Below are 23,476 nucleotides of genomic sequence, written 5' to 3' on the forward strand. Positions count from 1 at the left end.
GCTAGAAACGTCCATCAGCTGTTCGTTCATGTTGGCATTCTTTGGCAAAATACAGGGCTCACGGTCATACACGTTAACAAAGTATCATTTTCAGCTAAAATTGTTTCAACTGCATGCCTGAATATCTATATTATTTTAACTGAAATATATTTCTATAAAATAGATCGAAAGTAAGTGAGAAGCATCCGCCTAGGAATTTGCATAAATTTAACAAAACAGCTTTGTATATCGTGTAAAATTGTACTCATTCAGTACTTGTATCCATTTTGTGGAATGGCGACAAAGAAGGAATTGCATGTTTAATGAAACAATTATTTTATATCAGAGAATAGGATAGTGAGTTTGATTGAAATGTGCTGCTCATACAAAATTTATGTTTTAAGTTACAATGACCTAAAGATATGTCTGCAGAAAAATATTCACATTTCAGAATAAAGGTGCTGCTTTAACCTTTAACCGCAGAGGTCGCAAAACATGTTAGTGATTTTTCAGGAAGGTAGGATGTGGAGGATAATGCAAATCGCCTAGGAGAGTCATTAGGCTAGTCTCTGAAACTAAAATCAGAAGTCAACCTATAAAATAGACTTTAGTCCTACCTAAGTGGAAATAGCAGTATTAGGTTTAATTATGGACTAACTACTGACTCCTCTGTAATTCTGTGCACTAAGGGAAGAGGAAAGCCAGGCATCTGCTAATGGATTTCTGGACTTAGTTTACTGAAGTTGTAGTTCGTTCTGTGAAATACTGCTATCACTGTAATTAAAACAATATAATTTTTTGTAATTCTTTGAGCATTTTTTACAAACTGGATCAAGACAGTTAAAAAAAAAAAAGAAAGAAAAAAAGGTTAAATAAATGTATCCAGTAGCCTTTCATACCAAACACCTCATGATGGAATGAAAAGCACACAGTATCTGTAAACTGACTTTCAACATATCGTCTATGCAGCATTCTCTATATAGCTTCTTAGAACGAAGAAAACATGTTAACATATGCATGCCTGCACACATGGACACTAACTGACTAAGATATAACAGCTAGCTCCAAGATACAACAGCTTAACACCATCCCTTTCCAGGAATTAACAGTTGACTCATTTCACAATTGTAAAATACACAAGCTATCAGGCATACTCTTAGAACTGAATACTGTTGCATATATGACTGAAATTTCGGGTCTTTCGTGACAATAGTAAGAATATATTCAATAGCAATCTCTCTTTCTGAAATAACAGAAAGGCAGACTGCTGGACTGTGAAGAAACTGAAAATGTACTTAGGAGCTCATGAGAATCATTATTTTAAAACTTCCATTCATGCTAAGCATGTAATTTTATGTTATAATATCTGCCAGTGGCTCCTGTCAAAACCAGGGTTTTATTGTGGCTGGGTGCTCCAGGAAAGTGCACCTTAGAAACTGCACCTTATTTGGAATGTTCACATCAGACTCCCACTCTGAGAACTAACATTCCTGAGAGCACTTTGAATAGTCTACAGGCTGTAACTTACTGAAGCAACTTTCTTCTATTCCAAATGCAGGTATGTTCTGGGACTGCTCCTTTACAAAGCTGGAATCCTTCTTTTCACCCCAGCCTTCAACAGCACAACCTACTGCAACTTTCTCTCTCCAGTTTGTGCTCACAGCAGTCATCATTTTTTCTAACCTGCTGTGAGAGCAGCAGATGAAGGTACTTGGGTTTCCCCAGAGTTCCAAAAAATTAGTTATCAAATTTGCTGATTAAAGTCTCACATATTTACAGTACATTCTTATGCCATAAAGAGAAACATAAAGACGGTAGTGAAAAAGGTGCTAGGAAAAAACAGAAGCAATAAGCAGGAAAATGTAAAAATAATTCCATGTTTTGAAAAAGCTGTAACAAAATTAAAGACACCCTTCCCAATGTATGCATGGTGCCAGTTCTAACAGCTTCTTGCAATGAAAGTGCTGGGGATAGCTGTGCCCTCAGGTTCTACCACATCCAAGTGTGCATGTTATTCATTAGTTCCACACAGAATCACTCTCTTTGCTACCTGCTCCTAATCCTGACTTCTTCTACCCACAAAAAATTGCTTCTCTTCTCTTACAGACCAAGCAACTAACCTATCAAATCCTGGTCTTCAAATCCTTCCTCTCATCACAGTGTTTCATCATTTTTGACCATGAAGTTCCCATCTGCATCCCATCACTTTTGTTACCTTATCTGATGTTTTCTTAGGTCTGTCTAATAGTGAGGTCAGGCAGTTCCTGTAATTACAGTGCAGTAAATAGCATTGAGTAGCTCTTCAGTCTGTAGTGCATGATTTTGCTCTTACATGACCCCACACTAGATTAAACCCATCATTTATTCTCCTTTCTTTTGTCACTATGAGTTAATAATAATATACTTACCATTGTATTCAGATGTATTTTAGCAAGTTTTGATGTTTGAATATTACAGGTCCTTCGGGAGGAGCATTAGAGCAGCTCTGTCTGTTAAAGTCTCTCTTCCCTGCCTCACTACCTACACTTCACATGAATTCCACTTTCTGCAAACTCATGGTCGTTGCCTTTGGCTTTTCCCCATTTGGGATATATAGCAGTATTCTCACACTGTGAGACTGTAACTGTGGGGTTACCAGCTAAAATGAGTGAGGGGCGATTTCCAGATAAAAAAGGGGTAGAAGTCCACGAGCTCAAAAAAGCTCACGCATGACAGCATGGGCCTCGGCCGGCCAAGCCGAGCGGGAGGAGGAGCAGCGGCAGCGCTGCTGACAGCGCCCAGCGCTGCGGCTCCTCGCCGCAGCCCGCCCCGGCAAGGCAGGCCGCCCTCGCCCGCCGCAGCTCCCGGCGCCGCGCTGGCCGCCCCCTGCGCGGCAGGGTCGGGCTCTGCCCCGCAGGCGGCAGTTACCCCGGGACGCCCTCGGGATACTTCGCAACCAGCGGAACAGGCGAAAACGGGGCGTCTGGAAAAGTGTGTGTGTGTCTCTGTGCGTGTGCGTGTGCGCGCGCGCGCGTGTGTGAGGGGGCCGCACCTGTCCGCCCGCGCGGCTCCCGTAACGGCTGCTCTAACGGCTGCTCTGACGGCTCCCGTAACGGCTCCCCTCGGAGAGTGGGAAAGGAGGGGCCGCTTCCCGCCGCTCCGGGCCTCGCGCCGCCGCCGCGGGCACGTGGCAACGGCGGCGGCGGGGCGCGGCTCGGTTAGCCGGTGTCGCAGGGAGCTCCCGCTCCGCCTGCCAGGCGCGGGCAGGGCGCTGCGGCGGCCGGCTGCCGGCAGAGCGGAGCCGGCGCGGGGCGGCCGCGCTCTGGGACCGCGTCGTCTCCAGAGCGGGGCGGGGGCTCGGCTGGGCTCGGCTCGGCGGGAGAGCCGGCCCGCGCTGCCTGGGACGAACGCAGCCCGGCACTGGCTCTGCCCGTCCTCCTCGGCGGTGTGGAGCAGGTCGGCGGTCACCCCGAAAAGCTGGCGGGGCACGGTGCGTGTTATGCACGAATCGGTTCCGTAAATCGTGTAACACGAGCCATTTTCATACACGCTCTCTTCTCGCTGGAGGAAGCTGGCGCTCCAAGAAACCTGATGTCTTTTCGTAGTCCCCGTGAAACCTCCACCCCTAACATGAGAGGATGCTGTGCTAGGCATTCATTGGATTCACTCATTTGATTTCCCTATTTTTGCTGAAAGTAAAAAAGTGCCGTCTCCACGTGGGTTACGAATAGCGGGGCTGAAGAACGCGGTGCTTCTCTGTGACAAAACGCGGCCACCTTCGCCTGGGCTTTCCGGCGCGCGTGAGCGCCCGCAGCCTCGGGAAAGCGTTTTCCGCACAGAAATTACGTTGGCTTAAAAGGCGCAAAAGTACGTGCATTGACTTGTTCACAGATGTATAAGCACGGATATGTGTTCTTTTGTATCCAGGTCATAACTGTTTGTCAGCGACAATACTAATTCACGGTAATGCTTTCTGTTGCTTTCATTATACGCTGCCGAAGCGCTGGTCGAAAAGGTAATCGAAAGGCTCCTAACGTATCAGCCCATGTCTTAGGTAATCGAGATAGACCGGTTCACTAATAGTCACAAACAGTGAGTCGACGCGGACGCTTGCATGGAATTACACCGATTTGTTCTAATCTGGTTATTTCTACTGATTCCGGCATTTATTTTGAAAACTGATAGCGTGAATGATTTTCGCAGTAATCGGACAAAAGCACAGCGAGGAGACCGCGGTACACAGATGCCGTAAGTAAAACTGCTGCGCCCAGCACCAGGAACTTTCCGGCAATAATGAAGGTGCTAAAGGTGATGTGTCAGTCGTGTGCTTCAACTTCCTCTTGTGTTACTACTAAAGCATCATTTAAAAGGTTGGAGAGTTTTTTTCGTGGTGATATTTGCTTGCTTCGTTAGATTTTGGGAAGTCGGGTTAACGATATGTTCCATACGGGCTCACAGATACGAAGTGACTAATTTGTGAATACTTCTGGGGGATTGCAGAAAAGCACCTGCTCCTCCCAGCCAGCGTGCTCCTGGGCGTGAGGAGGGCTGAAGGCTGAGCACAGCTCCTGCTTTGTCCAACTTCAGCCGCTTTCTCAATGTCTCTGTCGTTTCTGGATGGGAAATGGTGTTAAACCTCGCTTCGATCACTGCAAAGCCATACCTCGGGAAGCAAGCAGCCTGCAAAAGTATGGCCCTGCCGTGATCGAAAGGAAATTGCTGGAGGTCCGAGATGTCCAATAGCGAAGCCCAGAAGCACCTCAGAAATACCCAGCCCAAGCTCCCAGAACCGAAGATCTGAGCCGGATTTTCTGGCTGCATCAGGAATCCGAGGCTGGACCTGGAAAACTCTTGTGTTTTCCAGGATGGGGGGGGGGGGGAATAAAACAAGACTCCCCTTTTTCTGTTTGCAAAAGTGAACACGCTTCCTTCCTCGCCGCTCCTGGCCCCGCAGAGCGGCACTCCAGATGCGAGCGGTGCGGGTTTTGGTGCTGCCCGGCCCCGAGAGCTGCGGTGCGGGCGGCTCCCCGGCTGCCGCCCGGCCCCTGGCGCCGCGTCCCCCCCCCCCCCCCCCCCAGCCCCCGGAGCCCTTCGCGCCCGTCCGCCCGGCATTCGCGAACTGAGCCCCGGGGCTGGGGGCGAGGAAGGGCTGCTGGAGGCGACGGCTTCCCTCTCGCCCGGCTCCGCTCCTTTTCGCCTTCGCGTTTGAATCACGCAAGCTACAACAGCCTCCTTGCGCGGGGGGGAGGGGGGCGGTAGGGAGAACCTCGCCTACCCCTTCCATATTTAACCATTACCTAAATCCGAAGGGAAATGAGCAAACCTCTAGGCTTGGGTCTTAAGGTATTTTCAGCGCAGTTGGGCGTATTTATCCCAAAAGAGTTTTCCACAACAAGTTATTTCTAGGCTGGGGGAGGTCTGCATCGCCCAGGGCCCTGCCTAACCCCGATTATAACACCGTGCGCGTCTAGATCGCCCCGGGAGGTCTCGTCCCCCATTCCCGGGGCGGGGAGGGCAGAGCAGAGATGCTGCTTGGAGTTGGCTTGTGAGGGCTGGCGCCTGCTCCTCCGGCCCCTGCCCTGTCTCTGTCTGTGTTGAGTCAATCTGTGTTTTGAATCTGTGACTTGTTCTCGTTGCGGAAGTTGAAGGGGATCCAAGAATAGTTCAGATAGATGTGTGTAATTTCTAGAGCAGAACCCCCAGAGAAATGAAACGCCCTATTCCAGAATGACACTTTGATGTCACTTCAGCGAGCCCTGTGAGGTGGAATACGGTAAGACATTTTCATTTAAGGAAAAATGAGAGAGAGAGAGAGAGCAAGAGGAGGGGGAACACTGCTGATTTGTGAGGCCTTGGCTTTTTTTTTTAAAGCCTTTTTTTTTGTTGCAGAAGCTCCTAACGCTCAGGAAGTGGAATTTGTGGTTTAGGGGGCCGAGCTCTGAAGGAGTTGAGAGAGACAGAAAAAAAAAAAAAGCCAACTCAAGCACCATTGCTCCTTAAAGGCTAAATTTAAAGTCACCCGAACTAGCAGACTGTGGCGCAAACCCCGTCTGCAGCCCAGCTTCCTTCACCCCTCCAAATGGGTAAGCGCTCGTGCTTTTCTCGCCTCGCTTGGGCATCTGTCGGCGGGAGGGGTGGGTTGGCAGCGCCCCCTCTCCTCGGATCTCCTCCTGCCCCTGGGGGCGGTCGGTGGCGGCGGCGCAGGGTCCCAGCCGATCGCGCTAGGAGGGGGAGAGCCGCTCGGCCCCGCTCCGGGCGGCGCCGACCTCGCGCCCCCACAGCGGCGGCCGTTGGCGGGCGCCGGCCTCGCGCCCCCACAGCGGCGTGGCGCGAAGCGCCGACAGCCACCGCGCGCGCGCTGCCCGCGGGCCAACGGCCGGCGGGGGGAGGGGCGGGGCAGGTGCCTGAGGCGGAGGGGCGCCGCGGCTCTCGCGCGGTGCGGGCGGCCAGGTGGGCTGAGGAAGGCGCCTTCCCACGGGGGCTGGCTGCCGCCTGGGAGGCTCCGGCCTTGGGCGGCGAGCCTCGGCGGGGGGGAAGGGGGAGGAGGAGCGGCGGCGCCTCCGTGGTCTGGCTTTTGGAGGGAAAAGCGCCGCGCCGAGACGAAAACACGCGGCAGAAACGGCGCCTGGAGCCTCCCAACGGTTGTTGTTGTTGTCGTTACTGTCGGGGAGGGCGACGCGGTATCGAGCCGCTTTGATTGCTTCTCCCCCCTCCCCCCCGTGCCCGAGCCCGCTGGCTGCCAGCCCCCGCTCGAGGATGAGGCGAGGCGCAGGTGGGCCCGGGCGGCAGCGCTCCCCCCCGCCGCGCCGCGCCGGGCCCGGGGGCGGCGCCTCCCCGGCGGCGCGGGCCGGGCCCAGCCCGGCACCTGCCGGGCAGCGCGGCGGCGGCGGCCGAGCCGGACGGTTTGGGCGCCTCCGCACACGGGCTGGGCTCGGGCCGGGGCAGGCGGGACCGGCCCCTTTCCTCCTTTCTTCTTTCGCAAATCTGGGACCAGTCGAGGAGAAAAGGAGAAAAAAAAAGGGGCAACCCCCCTCAAAGAACCAATTAAACGCCGTGTACATAGGCTTTTTGCAAAGCGCCAAATGATGTCGAGGTGTAACCTCTGCCGCCTTCCAGGACTAGGCTGGGGCAGCTCTGGGTTTCCTGGCCCCTCTCCCCGTTGGCCCCTGGCCCGCCCCCCCCCCCGAGGTTTCCCACCTCGCGGCTTTCGGTGCCGGCAGCTGCGCGGTGCCGTGCCCGCCGCCAGCAGCTGCGGCCGGCGGGACAGATTCCGTTTTGTTCGTTGTCACGTTATCGCGGTTGACGCTGAATGAGCGAATCAGTCCGTCCAGCAGCAGTAGGAACGGCGTAACTCAGATTTCGGATTTCGTGTGTTGATTTTTTTGCAACAATTCCGCTGTCCCGGTGCCGGGGGGGAGCTTGTGCCGGGTGTCGGCCGCGACCCGGGGCTGTGCAGCCCTCTGGGGGGGCCGGGGAACTGCCGGCTCGTTTCGGGCTGCGCTGCTGGCGCGGGGGCAAACACGGAGCTTTCTGGCCGGGCTCCCGCGGCCTGACCGGGGTGCAGGCGACCCCCCCCCCCCGTGATCCCGCTGCAGCCCCCGGCGATCGCCCAGCCGCTGCCCGCCGTCGGGTCGGGCCGGGCACCGCTGCCCGCCGGGCTGCCGGGGCGGCCCCCGCGGCATCTGCGGGGGGCGGCAGGGTGCGGAGCAGCCCCGGGGGTGGGGGCGAGGCGAGCGGGGCGGCGGCGGCGGGGCCGGAGCCACCTGCGCGCCGCCACCTGGCGCGCCGCCCCCGGGCGAGCGGCCCCTCCCGGCCGGCGCCCCCGGCCCTCACCGGCGGGCTGGGCGCCTCCCCGGCAGGTCGCCTCCCCGCCGCCGCCGCCGCCCCGCGGGACACTCGGGGGTGACGCTCGCAGCCGCCGCGGCGCCCGGCGCTGGGAGACGGAGCGCGGCCGGGGCGGCCGCGGCAGCACCCCGCACCATGCCGAGGTCCTTCCTGGTGAAGAGCAAGAAAGCGCACAGCTACCACCAGCCGCGCTCCGCCGACGAGGACTACAGCCTGCGGCTGGAGACGGTGCTGGCCCAGATCTGCGCAGGTAGGAGCCCCCCCGCCGGCGCCGGGCGGGCGGGTGCGGCGGAGCGGCCGGGCGGCTCGGCCCTGCCCGTGCCCGGCGCTGAGCAGCCCCCTGGCCCCCTGCTCCCCGCAGACAGCAAGCTCCCCGAGGGCGGCGGGCTGTGCGGCGCCGTGCTGCCCGGCCCGGAGCCGGCCCGGGGCCGCTTCTCGCCGGAGTCGCACCTCACCGAGGCCGCCGATGGCACCTCCGAGTCGGCGCCCAGCCGCGAGGGCAGCGTCTGCGACCGGGTGTCGGAGTTGGAGGACTTCTGGAGACCGCCCTCGCCCTCCGTCTCGCCAGGTAGGAAGGAGCGCGGCCAGCAGCGCCCAGCCGGGGTCCGGCTGCCTTTCTGGTGCCGTGGGGCAGTGTCGCTTGGCTGGGAGCCGCAATCGAAAAGCAGTGCGTGGGAAAAGGCAAATCTGTCCTTTCCACTCCTTTTCGGGTGCTCTCTCTCCCAGGTTGCCTTTCCAGCCCATCTCCCACTGCTAACGGAACGGCGGGTTACAGTCAGGCTGTAGGAAACTTGTGATGCCCAAGGCCATCGGTTTTTTGGTTTCTCATAAATTGCTAAGGCTAAATTATGTTTTAAAGGTCTCGGCATTTGCCTACAGGGTCCAGCTGTCGTGAAGTTCACTGGAATCGATGTTTTTGAAGACAGTAAATACATCTACTTGTCTATCTATATACCTGTAGTAAACAGCATTGACTATGCGTTTGTTCTACCTGCTAGACGCTTTCTCGAACTCCCTTTCAGGATATTTCTTGCCTCTGGTCTATAAAAAGGATCTCTCCCACTTTTTTTTTTTCTTTTCTAAAAACGCATTTGTAAAAACCAGATGAAAATAATGGCGGTCAGATTTAAACACCCCAAATCCAGGAAACTCACACTTATGGCTGCAGCGCCTGTCTCTAGCTCCCTCGTCCTGCCTTTGATGTGGTTGGAGCAGTGGGAGATGCTGTCCCCAGTTTGGCGTGAATACTTATCTCGTTTAAAAATACAATGCTGCCGGTTTTATAACAAAAATATGTATATATATAGAAAGCTTTTTTACTGCCTTGGTTAAAAAGTGACATCTGGAAAAAAAAAAATTCTGTCTTAGCAAGGGAAAAATTATCTCAGCTTTGCAAAATGACAGCAGATGCCAGCAAACAAATACATAGTCCTGTTTCTCCACTGATTCTCCTACTTTGTCCTTACAGTATCCTTGCATATCAATGGTTTATTGTAACGATGTGGATTAGCATTTTTAAAGACCCTCCTCTCCTTTAGAAGTCCAGAAGCCCTTTGAGCGGACATTCAAAATACAGAGCCGTATCATTACAGCCAGCCATAGGACAGTTTCAGTGCGTGCAAATGACAGACGGGACCAAACCCGAGAATGCAGCCGTCTCTCTTTTGCTAATATTTCTGTACAAAATGTAGCAATGTATTTTATTTTTGTGGCTAACGAATTTAGCCTGCTCGTCCTTCCCGAAATAATTACGATTTCTGGAGGAGAAAGAGACCATTCTCACCAGGTGTCCAAAAGACACGGACATGAAGCGGAGCAGGTATTTACCAGGGCTGCTCTGCCTTACCTCCTCGCTGCTCACTTCTTCCGCTACTGTGGGATTCGTTAGTCCCCTGACAACCATCCCGTTACCTGGGGGCGACATCTTGGCAAAAGGAGAGCAACATCCCCACATGAAGTTTTTTCCCGAGAGGGAGGGATCCTGAAACTGTCTGCTCCCATTCACTGGGGGAAAGGGATGGTAAGGGACTCCCAAACCTTGCAGGATAAGAGCTTCGTTAAATGAACCTTAGTGCATCAGGGATGCTGTTATGTCAACAATCCAGGCAGTGGTAGTGGGGTTAGATAGTCAGGCTTCCTCCTACAGCTCCCCCCTAATTCCTGCCCTCTAGCTGCCTTGCCAAATTCGGTGTGAAGGTGGAATTTGTGCCTTGGTCACTTCAGCAAGATGCACTGGTGAGATACTGGATTTTTATGGTTGTGTGTCTGGGTGGAGCACAGTTTCTGTGCTTCCTCAGTAAGAGCAGATGAGAAACGATGTTTCTAAATCATGCTCTGACAGGGCAGGTACAGTGAATAGTACTTATTACCCCCTCACCCCAAAGTGGTGCCTGTGCCCTTTACACTTCTGACGTGGAGCGAAAGCCAGATTTCAGGTCTGTCTTTGAGGGTAGCGCTGCCGAACCAGAGGAACACACACAGGCACAATAGCTTTAGAGCGCTGTTAACGCTGTTAACGCTTTACATGCTTTGTTGACTCCATGAGTGCAAATCACTTGGGTATTTAACCTCACTTTTTATGTATGTCTGTAATCACACACGTTTGCTTACACAGTAGGAGCCTGATAGCTCTGTGAAGCAGTATATTAGGATCCTCTGAATCTGTTGATGCTACAGTGTTGTGAGGAGCCTTTTTACTGGGTATAATGGAGTTGTCATGCAGGGAGCATGGTGTTTTGTGGTCTGTGGAGGAGGACACCTGAATCTTTCTTTTCTGTGTGTATCAATCCGTTCTGAACCATTTTGGGTGGAATCTGCCTCACCTTCAGAAAAGAGTGTTGATGTTTCTTCTCCCAGGATGATCTGTTTAAGGGCTGTACAGAATCACTAAGAAGCGGAGGGGAAAACTTGATTCTCTCTCCCTGTTGACCCCCAGAGGACTAGACACTGTGGAGAGGCAGACCCAGGAGTGTCTCTTGCCCAGCAGCATGGGAAGGCAGGGTTTGCAAATCTCTGATGCTGGGTATGGGACTTGGATGTCTTGAGTGTGCCCTTGGGAAGCATAGTGTGAATGGCTCACCTTGCACTTGTGCCTGTGAGGTCTCCAAAACGTGTGAGGGGTTTGAACGAACATGGCACGCCAGCTGATCTGTGGGGCAGCGTATTACAGTGTCCAGTGTTGCCAATTCCAAGGGCTCAAAAATCAGGTCAACCTTGCCTTCCTTGTCCCTCAACCGACTGGCTTAGAAATCAAGACTTAAGTAGTACCTGATGGATATTTTAACTCTCGTATTGAAATATTGAGGGCTTATGTTTTTGTGCTTTTATTTACAGTCTGGGCTAGAAGTTGCTTTCAAGAGGAAAAAATAGTTACAAGAACAAGCAAACAAAAAGAAAGCTGAGGGCCTGATGAAATTGTACAGTTTAAAGAGCTGGGGCTTTAAGATAGTTCTGAGTTTTGCGATAAAATCATGAGAGATGGCAACACTGAAACTGGTTGCAAAGACACAAAATAGACGATGTGACGTTGACCACAACTTTGCAGTCAGTGCAGAACAGGAAAAATCATGCTCAGCACCATGTCAGCTAATTTGATTTCATCGCTCTGTTCAGATGTCCCAGTATATTTCCAACCAAAAGACTACTAATTTCAATGGAAGAATTTGAGATTCTGTTAAGATCTGAAACTGTGAAAGAGACAGCAAACAGATCAGTCATTCAGTGCTCCATTTTCACCTCACTTCCCTCTCTCTCCTGCAACCCTCAGTGACCATCTGCCTCTCCAGAGCAGTAGCCTAACACATCGTGCCTTCCCTCCCTCTCCCACCCCGGCTATCTCCGTGTGCTGAAGGCTGAGGCAACACTTCAGCAGTTAATTAATTCCTCTTTTCCTTGGTTCACTAATACATTTGTCCAGTGGAGACGTTTGACTCTCCCCATGCTGCTGCCTGATGTGATGAGGAGTGAAAGTAGAGCACCTCAAGCGTTAATCAGAGTCTCTGGCAAAAATGGTTGGGATCTAGTACCTCATATTCCCAGTACAATTGTGTTTTTCTGTATGCAAGGCTCCCTGAGCGTTTGTGCCTTTAGACGCTGTGTCCCTGCCATTGCATCCATCGCCTGCTAAGAGCCCTGCGAGTGTTATTCCTTTGGTGGTGCCCACCGCATCAGCCGGATGCCCTTGCCGAGGGGAAGCCTGGTTAGAGCCAGGTGAAGCCATCTGAGCAGTTTGCAGCCTGTCCTGGTGGAAGCTCACTTTGATTATGACTGACAGGAGAATCCTTTTGTGTCTTTAATTTTTAATACAGCCTGGTACCAATGGTTTTCATAATATGTTTGTGAAGCTCAGTGTTTTGGGTGTGCTCAGCTTCTTTTCTTAGGGGCGCTCAGAGGAATCTGGAACAACTAGAATTTTCTTTCAGATGAGGACGGATTTTTTTTTTTTTTTAACTTTTTTCCTGAAAAGCGAGGCATGGAACTGAAGCACCTCTAAAGTTGTTCTCTGTTTTGATAATGCTGTAGTATTGTTATGGACAGTTGTGGCACCAAGTTCAGAGACTAGATTTGGGCATTACATTGTACAACAAGCAGCTTTTAGTTCTTTTGAAGGGGTAAATCTCAGCACGGTTACTCCTTCTGGCACCTCCGTAATGTCATTTCTACAGAATGGGTGGGTGGGATCTACATGAGAGTTTAAACATTTGGACTGTCAGTTTTGATGCCCAGCTTGGGATATTCTAGATATACTTGTCTGAGGAGCTGCAGATAAAACCAAAGGGGGTTGCAGCCTGAGTTGTTCCGTATCTCAGCAGTGAGATCAGTGTGTCCCCAACTTGGCATCCAAAAACGGAGGTAGACAAAATTGGTGGCTGCTTTTAATAGTTTGGCTGGGGCAGCAGGGGAGTAGTTAGTAGTGGATGCACTGACCCTGCGGTGCCATATAGCAAATGCCTTTCCATGAAGGGACAGCCTTGATGTGCAGCTGTGGGGAGGAGCCTCTGGACACAAGTCGGGGTACTGAGCTAACTCTGCCTCATGATGGTGGGTGCACTGTGAAACACACTAACTCCCATGCCCTTGTTTTCCCACAGCCTCAGAGCGATCTGTGTGCCCATCGCTGGACGAAGCACCCCCCTTCTCGGTGCCCTTCAAGCCATATGTGTGGAGCAGCTTGGGTGGCTCCGACCTGAGGCACCTTGTGCAAAGCTACAGGCCCTGCCCCACGCTGGAGCGAACCTCAGCCTTAGGGCTCTTCTGTGAGCGAGGCTCCGAGCCTGCCCTCTATGGTGCAGAGTGCAGCTCTTCCCTCGGACTTTATGGTGACTTCAGCTCCCCAGGCCCGGGGCTTTTTGAGAGGCCTCCAGCAGCAGCACCAGGACTCTATGCTGACTCGCAGCCTGGGCTGCAGCAAGAGAAGGGGGCAGGTGGCATCAAAGTGGAGGCGGATCTCCTGTGTCGTCCCCTGCTCCTCAGCGCTGGCTCTTACAAGTGTGTCAAGTGCAGCAAGGTACGGACGGCTTTCCCCTGTGCCGGGTACGACTCTTCCCCAGGCTCTTTTCCTTGGCCAGCCTGACCTCTGCGTGCTCTCTCCCCTCAGGTCTTCTCCACTCCACATGGCCTTGAAGTACATGTGCGCCGCTCACACAGCGGCACCAGGCCCTTTGCCTGTGACATGTGTGGCAAGACCTTTGGCCACGCAGTCAGCCTGGAGCAGCACAAGGCTGTGCACTCGCAGGTGAGAGCTGGGGCGGACTGCCAGGCTGAGAGACACAGGGCCAGGGCTGGCTGCTTGCTTGGGGCTAGCACCAGAGAGGCCACGAGGGCAATCACAGGGCAGTAAATGGGCATTTAAACCGAGGAGAAGAGGAAAGCGTTGTAGGGCCACAGTGGGCAGTTGTGGGTAAAGAATATGGTGGCAGGCAGAGGAGAGGGTGGGCAGCTAGTGAGCAACACATTAAAAGATCACGGGCTTTGTTTCCATTGCCCAGACATTGTATGTGTCTGTATTAAGCAATAGGCGGTTCTGGCACTCTAGAAGTAACAGATAATAAATAATTAAATTTTACTCTCAGGGCTGGAAATTGTAGTGAAGGGTATGGACATTTTGAACAGCTGAAGAAGCTTGCTATGCTTTCCTTTGACCCAGGTCTCCTCACTCCTTCTCCTCCCCCTGCCCCCAAAGAGGTGAATCTCCCCTTGTTTGTAGTCACTGTGTCTATGCAGGGAACATCTGAACACCCAGGCAGGTATAGAGCGCAGACTTCACCCGTCTCGACACACTCTGAGTCACACACCAAAAGAATATGGTAGTTAATTTTGGTAGGAGGATTTGTAACATTTTCCATCTGCTGATATTGTGCCATATTTCCCCTTCACCCACCCACTTGGCCTGGCAAATCTCCCTTCCTCAGATTGGCTTTGGGAGGATAGAGTTACAGTGATGTTTGTTTACTAACTGTTTTATTTACAAGGGCATGAGTGTGCAATGGCAGAGCACACAACGAGGGGAAATATCTCATCACCCACTAAATAGTGGTGAAAAGAGCAGCACTGCACATTAAAGCCGTGGAGGGGAGAACATCTCAGGGAGAGTGCATAAAAAAACTAAATAAAGTAAGACGATTTGTGTGAAAACATAGCAGGAAGAGGAAGGTGCGATGATGGGAGTTGAAGGATGGAAGGAAGAGATGAGTTTATGGCGGAAGAGAGTGATGAGGAAAGGAGCATGTGAGGGAGAGGAGGGGGAGACAGCGAAGTCTTAATGCATTTAGTTTGATTCGTCAAAAAGCTTTTTTCCTGCATGCTCCAGGCTGTGGCTGTTGGGTTCCCAGTGGAGAGCGTTTTGAGAGCCCCTGTTGAAAGGTGCAGGCGGGCTCTGCCTGGTGGGGGCTGTTCCCACCTGGTCATTCCTGGTGGCAGGAAGGGCCAGTCTGTTAAATCTCTGCAGGGAGTGGGAGGCGGTGCATTATCTTTTTTACCATGTGGCGCAGTCATGCTTGAGTTAGTGTCTCCTCAGGCCAGTCCAACTCTCTAGAGAGGAAAAAGTGCTTCCTAGTGCAAAAGGGGCAACACTGATGCGCTGCCTGGTGGTTTGCTGTGGTAGGGTCTCTGGCATGGTGTAACATGCATGTGTTTGGGCTCCTCTCTCTGCAGGAACGCAGCTTTGATTGTAAGATATGTGGCAAGAGTTTTAAGAGATCTTCCACCCTGTCCACCCACCTGCTCATCCACTCAGACACCCGGCCCTATCCCTGTCAGTACTGTGGGAAGCGTTTTCACCAGAAATCGGATATGAAGAAACACACCTTCATTCATACAGGTCAGTCCTGCAGATGCTGGTGTTTGGCCCTGACTGTGGGGGCAGGTCTCGGGGGAGCTCTCCGGGCAGCAGTCTGTTCCTCCTCAGCTGGGACGGTACATGCATCTCTCTGTGCTTCTCACTGCCCTGCTGCAGTCCGCGCTATCTGAGCTCTACTTGTGCAAAGGAGGACGATTTGAATGTGGTTTCATGAACCGCAGCTGCTAAATAACCCAAATCCTCGCAATCCAATCAGTGCTTCCTTAATAGGATCCACCATTGTTTATTCAAAGGGCTTTTTTGTAAGATGATTTGTAGAGCATTATATTCATGTGGCCTTGATTGTCCCTGGAAAATGACAGGTGAATTTGACTGCAGCATCTCCCTTTGCCGGCCCTGCCAGTTTACAATAGGAACCACAGGAGCCTCCTCCTCTAGATCAAACACTAAACTGGAGGGCCCAGGGTCCAACTCTTAGACTAAATATTTGTTCAGAGATTGATTGTCTTCATTTCCACCCGGACCTTCCAAGCACATGGCTGCAGTTTGATACAGAATGGAAGGAGAGGTGCAGAGTTATCAAGTTTCATTGTCAGTAATAAACATGGAAACTAATAAAGTGCAGGTGAATCACTGAAGGAAATTGTTTTTAGAATATTGTTCAGTCAGAAAGCATGTCGGTCAGAGATCTTTAAAAGCAAATCTTGCCTTTCAAACCAGCACCATTGACTTTTAAAGTAATGAGAAATGCGTGACCTGTGTGGGATACAGAAACACTTGTTGGCACAGAATAATGACTCTTACTGGTCAAAGCCAAGGTTCAGGTGACCAAAATCCTGCTCCCTGACAGTGACTAGTAGCAGATATCAAGGGAGGAGTAGCAAAATAACAAATATGTAAGAGAGAGATCATTATACGTTGCACTGCTTGGTGTGAAGTATTTGATTTTTCTAGATCATAAGCAGTGAAAAATAAATGTAACTTATAAAGGTTCTCCACCAGATGTTTTCTGGATGAAACGGAATGATTTAGGAAGTAAAACAAAAAGTGTTTGCCTGATACATTTTTCAGATGAGGCTTGATGAACTAAAATTTCAGCCAAATCCTGAATTAGACAAGAATACTATTTTTATGTGAGATCAGAAACTGCCCCTGGATTTTTAAATTGCTAATATAAAGCCAGGTGCTTAACTGAATCAGGAATCCATTTCATATGCAACATATTCTCGTGACCCGAGCCTCCAGCACGTTTTATATTATCTTATGTTTTTAAGAACCTGATTTTCAAATGTGCAAACAGCACTTGTTGCTCCAGCTGAAGTCAGCGGGCTCTGCAGGTGCAAAGCCGCTCTGAAATCAAGCTTGGAAAGACACACATGTTCTGTGGTTGGGGTTCCCTTTTATCTGTCATTTGGTAATAAACAATACGAACATGCACGGAGATCTGCCCCCATGGGTGCCTATGTGAGTTTTGCCACTGACAACTCTGTAGGAGAAGTTCAGAAGCTGGATTTATTCCTGTTCACATTATTTGTCTGGAGGAGGGCTTCAGAGCTGGCTCCGCGTGACCCCGCTGGCATTTCAGGGTAGGAAATGGAAAGAAGAGCAGATCTCTGGATGAGCCCTGCCCTGCAGGGTTCACTCAAGGGCCTCTTACTTCCCTTGGGGACAGGCCCCAGCTCACTAGGTCTGGCTTAACCACTGTCACCTGCCCCCACGGTGATGCCATAGTAATCAATGTCGGGCAGTCAGCATGGCCTGCGGTGTTTCCAAGGATTCCTGATGTTTCTAGGACCCAAAGCCAATTTAAACCACATAGAGCCCACACAGCCAAATATCAATGTGTTCACAGGTTATAGTGTCCTGGGAGCACTTTGTGCTTCAGGCTGCTCCCAGGACATCTGGACTGAGACAGTGCAGGTACAGCCAGATCCAGGCCTGCTCAGCTGCAGAGAAGGCCCAGCTAATGCTTCGAGGCTCCCCGTGGCATGTTTTTTAGTAAGAATGAATCACTTGGTGATTACAGAGGAATCACTTTGATTAGCTCTGAGGCCCAGAGCGTGTTTCCTGTTTGTTCTGCACGCCTAAGCAGCATGTTGCCTCTTTCATACCCTCTCTTTCCCCTCTTCCCGCCATCTTCTCCCTGCAGGTGAGAAGCCCCACAAGTGTCAGGTGTGTGGAAAAGCCTTCAGTCAGAGCTCCAACCTCATCACCCACAGTCGGAAGCACACAGGCTTCAAGCCCTTTGGCTGTGATCTGTGTGGCAAAGGCTTCCAAAGAAAGGTGGATTTACGGAGACACCGGGAGACACAGCATGGCCTGAAATGAGTCCCAGCTGCAATACGGAAAGCACCGACAACACTATGAGAACAGACTCCCTTGGTTTCCTGGCTCGACCTGAGCCTTGTCTGTAGCACAGACCCTGGCATTGCCTTTCTGACCAGGAGCTTAGAGAGAAAAGAAGAGAACAGAGCCACACGTTGAAAGCTCAACCTGAAGGACTGTGAAAGCGGAAATTAAAGGCTGGGGTTTCTCTCTCTCTCTCCCCCTCTCTCTTTCTGAAATAACACTGGAAAATAAACCTTTGAGACATGAAGCCTGGTACTCCAAATACGGATAAGCTACCGAATATATGTGAGCTGGAAAATCTTTCACCCATGGCCAAGATGAAACCCCTCAAGTTTTCAGTATCTTGAATTACCTTACAGAGAAACATGGGTGTAACCGTGTTTACGCGCTAATTACACAGCAGTCAGTAAATGCTGTAGGGTGTGCTTGCCTTTGTTGAGTTTCAGTGCTGAATGGCTTCCCTCTTGGTTTCCTACCAGGGAGGCTTGGATCTGGACTGAACTGTGCAGTTTGTTATCTTGTTGCTTTTGAAGCCAAGAGACCAACTTGGGCCTGACCCTGCTCTCACTTATTCTGGCATAAATCAGGAGCTGCATTGACAGAGGGGAGGCCCTTTTGATCCTTCCAGAGCTGTCTCTGTTTATGCAAGACCTGGATGTGCGAGTGTATGTTTGAGGCATGGGGGAATTACTTCTTGCTACATCCACTGGGGAAAAAGAAGTTTGGGAAAGACTTGAGTGGAGAAGCCAAACACAGAGTTATGCCTTATGACTAGAAACCCATGCAACAACCACCTGATCCTGGCTGAGCAGGAGCACAGGGAGGGCACAGACTGTCTGTCTTGGGACGACCGTTGGCTTCCGCACTCTGGGCTTGTTATAAATAACTGGGAAATAGCTACCCAATAGGCTTATTTGTATATTTGTTTTTGTTTTTTAATTTCTAAAGGGAAACTTAACCTGAGGTGGGCAGGAATCATTATAGAAGTATAATTGACTGAATTTGCCTTAAATGACCCTGCATGTACCTCAGTTAAAAGGAAAAAAGTTGTTTTTACTTTGTTGATAGGTTTGTAAATGTCCTTATTTAGATTTTATGGAGTGTCTTATGTTTATGGGTACATATTTATTGGAATAATGTTTTAAATTAATAAAGTATTGAGGATCATCCCGAGTGATTTTTATTTACTGTGTGACTTGAACATGCCTGTCAACTTCAGCCCTCATAACTCTACCCCACTTCTAAACGTTGCGAGGGCTGCGCCGCTCACGGAGGAACACAGGCAGCGCAGAACTTTCCCAGTGGCTCTGGCGATTAAAAAGCACAGATGTCGTATTTGTGTGTCTGACTCCTGCTGACTGCAGTTAAAGCACTTAATGCTTTTGAAGACTGGGGAATGCTGTTTAGGATTGTTGCCATAAAAGGATGTAGAGGCGGAACAGCAGTTGAAGTGCCAGCCGCTGAAACCTGGGCTGTCAAAATTCCCCACTCAGAGCAGGAGGCACCTGAAGGTCCTGCAAGATTAAACGCCTGTGCCTGGCAGTTGGCAGGGGCACCCGAGCAGCGGGCGCCTCAGTTACACGCCAGTCTGTTGGGACGGGCAGAATTGCCTTTTGCCGGCCCGCCTCGGGAGCAGGCGCGCTCCAGCTGGCAGCCGCAGCCCGCACAAAGGGGAGGCAGGAGGGGGGCAGCGGCCGCCGGGGTCCTCTTCCCGGCGGAGCCCAGCGCCGGCGCCTGGCCTCTTAGCTGTGCGCATCGCCCTGGTGCCCACATGGATATACGCTCTGTTTCCCGCTTTGTTTATACTTTTATTCTGTATACAAGCTTATGTTATGCGTGGAGGCAGGGTCTGGACGGCAGGCTCCTCTGCAGGCGGGTGAGCGCCCCAAGCAGCGGGTTATTGTTGCCTGCGCCTCCCTCTCTCTAACCTGGTGAATATTTAATTGTATCATGCAAGATGTGGAACAGCCACGGGTGCGAGCGCTGTTCGACGCGACGCCGGGGGGGAGCGCGTGCCCCCGCGGCGGCCGGTGAGGAAGGCCGAGGTGGCTGCCAGGCGCGGGGCCGGGCCGCCTCCCGCCCTGCTGCTGTTGGGCACCGCCGAGTGTTTTAGCCAGAGCCCCGCTCCCAGGGGCCCCGCTGCCGAGGCGTGCGCCGCGCTCGCCCCGCCGGCTGGGGCACGACCCGGCCACAGGGCTTTTGAGACCGGGGCTCGCACTGAACAGAGACGCGGCACCGAATCGCAGCAGCTGGCACAGAGGAGCTGCCGGGTGTGGGCTCGGCTGCCCCGGCACCACATCAGCCCCCTTCTGCTAGGTTAATTAACGTCAATTAGCAGCAGGAGCTAAGTGGGTAACTGGGGAGGGGTAACTGGCAGAGCAGAGGGAGGCAGCAGCGGTGGAGGTGCTGCGGGGCGCTTGGGTGGCACAGGTAGGCCTGGAGCAGCTGTCGGGACAGTGCGCCGTGTTGGTTTTACGGGAGAGCGGTGGCTGTGGACGGCGTGAGCCGGCTGTGGGGCCGCAGCTGCCCCCTCGAGGCCCGGTGCCCTGGGCAGGGGTTTCCTGCTGGGCGCAGCCACCCCGTGGTAGAGCGCTGCTGTGCTAGGGGGCCCCAAGAGGCCAGAGGGGCCACCACTTAACTTAAAAACGCGATAGCCAAGTGTGCTGTTCTGTGTCGTGTTGTTCCCCCCCCCCCCCCCCCGGTATCTTGTTCTCGAACCGGGTAACTCGAGGGGTTTGAGGCTAGCGTGAATCTCGGCTGCTGCAGGCCGGGCCGCAGGGAGCCGCGGCCTCAGCGGGGCCGGCGGTGGCAGCCGGGCGGCCAGCCTCTCCCACCCCCAAGGACGCTCGGCGGAGGTTTTGTCGTGGCTTTAAGCGTGCCTTCCTTCGGGCTGTCTTGCCGCTTGCTGGGATGCCGCTGGGCACCTGTGTTTGTCCAGCCGTGACTCGGGCCCAAACGCGTTCGAAACCGCCGCGTGCTTTCGCTGCGGAGGAGCCGAGCTGCGGTTTGGGCTCCCTGTCCCGGCAGGTCGCCGTCCGCCCGCGACGTGCGCGTGGGGCCTGCCCCTCGTCTGGGCGAAACGCCCCTCGGTCCAGGGGAAAGTCACGGTTTCGAGGTCAGCTCTGTGGTGTGAGCGGGGTGGGGGGGACCTATCTGGGGAGAATCAGAGCAGGCTACTGGGAGGGTGTAGCGGTATAGCGTGAGTCTGAAGATTGGAAATATCTTTCTCAGTGTTATTGCTTCGTGCGATTAAAAATGCATTATGCATATTACATGACTCATTATTCATGAAGCGGGGCCCGCACCTTTTGTCTGCCGCCGTAACAGGAGAAAGGGAAAGGAGAGACACTGGAGCACACCTTTGTGTCTGCCGGTAAATTTTTAATAGCACCTCTAGCTAACCAGTTGGTGAAGCTCAGTTCCCGCATAAAAGCGGAAAGGCAGAGCTATCTAAAAGACCACTAAGCCTTTCAGAAGCTAATTTGAGCTTGTGTTCACCCACACCAACCATGATTAAATTACCTATCAAGTGTGCAGCGCTATCGGGATTCAGGGCATTGAAAAACAAGGTGAATTTATCTGATTGATTTAAAAGACATGGATGGAACAAGTGGGTTAAAAAAATATATCTATCCGATCTAGATATTATAAAAGCTTCTCTCCTGGCAAGTTACTGCCCGCATGAGTTAGCCCCCAAAGGTTGTTCTGCTCGCCCAGAAAGCAAAGGTATTAGTTGGAGTCAGAATGCTTTATCCAAATCAGTTAGCAAGGTGAATTAATTCATGAGGCAGAAACAAAGCAACTTATTAGGTTCCATCCCCGTGCCCAGCAGAGATGTTTAAAATTAAAATATGCAAACATCATCTGCGCTTTCTCTACGGCCAGTTTCCAAAAGCAGATAGTGACACTCAGATTGGCTATTGCAACACAAGCGAGCGACCAGCTCCGCTGGCTCTTGCTCCTTCCTCAAGCAAAACTTTTGTTGCAGTTGCCGGGGAGGGAGGAAGAGGTTTCTAGAATAACCCCTGGGCGCACGATTGCAAGACTCGTGCAACTGCGTATCCGCAAGCTGCGCTGCTGTTGCACACTGATAAAGGAGTGCTCCTCAGTTTTCTATGTCTCTCTTCCTTAAGAGAGAAAAACGAACAGGTCAGTTGTGTCAAATTCATCTCCAGCATAACCCCCTTCACAGCAGGAATGGAGTTGGCCTTTCTTATGATTTGAGTCTTACTCTAAACGTAATAGTGAAATATAGGAAACATAGCTCAGCATACTGCCCTTTGAGGGAATTCTGATTTAGAAAAGTACTGAAATATGCATGTGCGGCGATGAAGTGCCTCTCTGCCAGGGACCCGCCGTGCGAGGCGGCTGCACGCAGCTATGAGTGCAGAGGCTTTCCCTGCCGAGTCTTAGACTGCCCTCCTTGGCCAAGCCACGTCCTGGCTGCTGGCATGCCCTCAGCTGTAGGGGAGGCGTCTTCTGAGAGTACCACAGGTAACTTCTTTTTTGTTGTTGTTGTTTTCTTCATTATTTTAATAAGGACAGTAGAATAGTGGGTTGTTTCCAGTGTATTTTCTGCTGAGTGATAAAGCAATCTAAATGAATTTAAGGCATGTAAATGTCTGTAACGCATTATAAGGGCTGTGAAGTGATGGAACCAGATTTAAAAAGAGATTTCGGCATCTAAAGCTTCAGCCACTTCCAAAAATGCATTGGATACCTACTCATGTCTTTGGCTGCCCAATTAGTCCAAATAATAATTTTAAAAAAGACACGAGTCTCAAAGTCTCCGGAGTCTGTATCGCACCAGTTGGTAATATACACAATATATGGACTCCTAAATAGAAGGAGCTCATAAATCTGGCAAAAAAATGTCTCGCACATGCTGGCCACGCGTTGTTAATGTTGCCCAGCAGAATAACCTGGAGCATATGACAAATCTTTCAAGCAAGGTGAAAGCAAAGCGCTTTTGTGTGGTTGTTCAATATTCTTAGTCTCATCTGGATTTTGTTTGTTTTGTTTTGAAAGCAGAGATGACATGACAGAAGAACACTGAATAATACAAACCTAGAAAGAAAATAATGTGATCGTGAGATGTGTGGGGCTGTTTGTTTGTTTGTTTTTACTTCCTTTTAAACACCGTCCAGGTAACTTTCTGACAGACTTGCCATCTCCGGGTTGGCCAGACACCATCACGCAGGGGGTGCCGCTCGCCTGGGTCACGGCGGCGGGCGCAGAGCCCCGCCGGCTTTCGCCCCGCTCGCCAAGGCGGCGGTGGCTGCCGTGACGATGCCGCGCTCCTTTGCCGCTCGAGCGGCCGGGCGGCACGGCGGCTGCCGCCCCGAGGGAGCTGCCCCGGGCGGACGGGTGTTAGCCAAGAGGGCCCGCGGGGCTGCAGCGCAACCAGCGGCCGAGCTCTCTGCCTCACGCTGGTTTCCTTACTTGAACGTAAACAGCTGGCGTGAGATGGAAGTGGGAATCCTCGGGAGTGACAGGCGTTTCAGTGTGATGTATCTACTTATGTTTTACGCTCTTTTCTTTTCTTTTATTTTTTTTTAATGAATAATACATTCCCAAAACTCACTGATAGACTCAACAGGCAAGTTCAAGGGGGGGGGGGGAGGTATTGGTATAAGAGACAGGAAGCTGAACTCCAAGTAGCTCAAAAGAGAACGTTTATCTGACCAGAAAACAGATAAAATAATGTTTTCAGCTTTCTATAGGAAAGTTTAAGTATTGCTGTGAAGAGCCACAACACATTACTTCTTTGATTAGACAGTGATCCAGAAGAGATTAGATGTTCACTTGATCTCAGTTGCTCACAATGGCCAACACTAGCAATGAGCTCACGCTGATTTAAGCGAAGGGAAGGTTTGATCTTGTGTTATCTGCTAAACTTGCTAAATTCCCAGTCTGACCAACCGTCAGCTCTGCCTCTGCTGTTGCCTTTTGCTTCCCTTAAATCATAGCAATGTAGATAGAGGGCTGGAAGGGTGACACCCTCCATGCCCCTCCACCCCTAAAACA

At 51.8% G+C, this 23,476-nt stretch overlaps 1 protein-coding gene across 1 annotated transcript; it reads left to right on the forward strand.

The window, feature by feature from the left end:
- The first annotated feature begins 7,822 nt into the window (after positions 1–7,822).
- Positions 7,823–18,616, forward strand: GFI1 (growth factor independent 1 transcriptional repressor). The gene is made up of 6 exons (XM_068952489.1): positions 7,823–8,053; positions 8,165–8,371; positions 12,894–13,309; positions 13,400–13,537; positions 14,956–15,121; positions 17,250–18,616. The coding sequence occupies exons 1-6, from the start codon at positions 7,939–7,941 to the stop codon at positions 17,426–17,428; spliced, it is 1,221 nt and encodes a 406-aa protein (XP_068808590.1). The 5' UTR covers positions 7,823–7,938; the 3' UTR covers positions 17,429–18,616.
- The last annotated feature ends 4,860 nt before the right edge of the window (positions 18,617–23,476 follow it).

Source organism: Struthio camelus, chromosome 8 (genome assembly GCF_040807025.1).
Source record: "Struthio camelus isolate bStrCam1 chromosome 8, bStrCam1.hap1, whole genome shotgun sequence".
Taxonomy (NCBI): domain Eukaryota; kingdom Metazoa; phylum Chordata; class Aves; order Struthioniformes; family Struthionidae; genus Struthio; species Struthio camelus.

What these genes read in the sequence shown, in the direction of transcription:
- GFI1 (XM_068952489.1), top strand. Translation starts at nt 7,939, where the DNA reads ATGCCGAGGTCCTTCCTGGTGAAGAGCAAGAAAGCGCACAGCTACCAC. An exon ending in GCTGGCCCAGATCTGCGCAG is followed by an intron (nt 8,054 to 8,164) that starts GTAGGAGCCCCC and finishes TGCTCCCCGCAG; the next exon opens with ACAGCAAGCTCCCCGAGGGC. An exon ending in CTCGCCCTCCGTCTCGCCAG is followed by an intron (nt 8,372 to 12,893) that starts GTAGGAAGGAGC and finishes GTTTTCCCACAG; the next exon opens with CCTCAGAGCGATCTGTGTGC.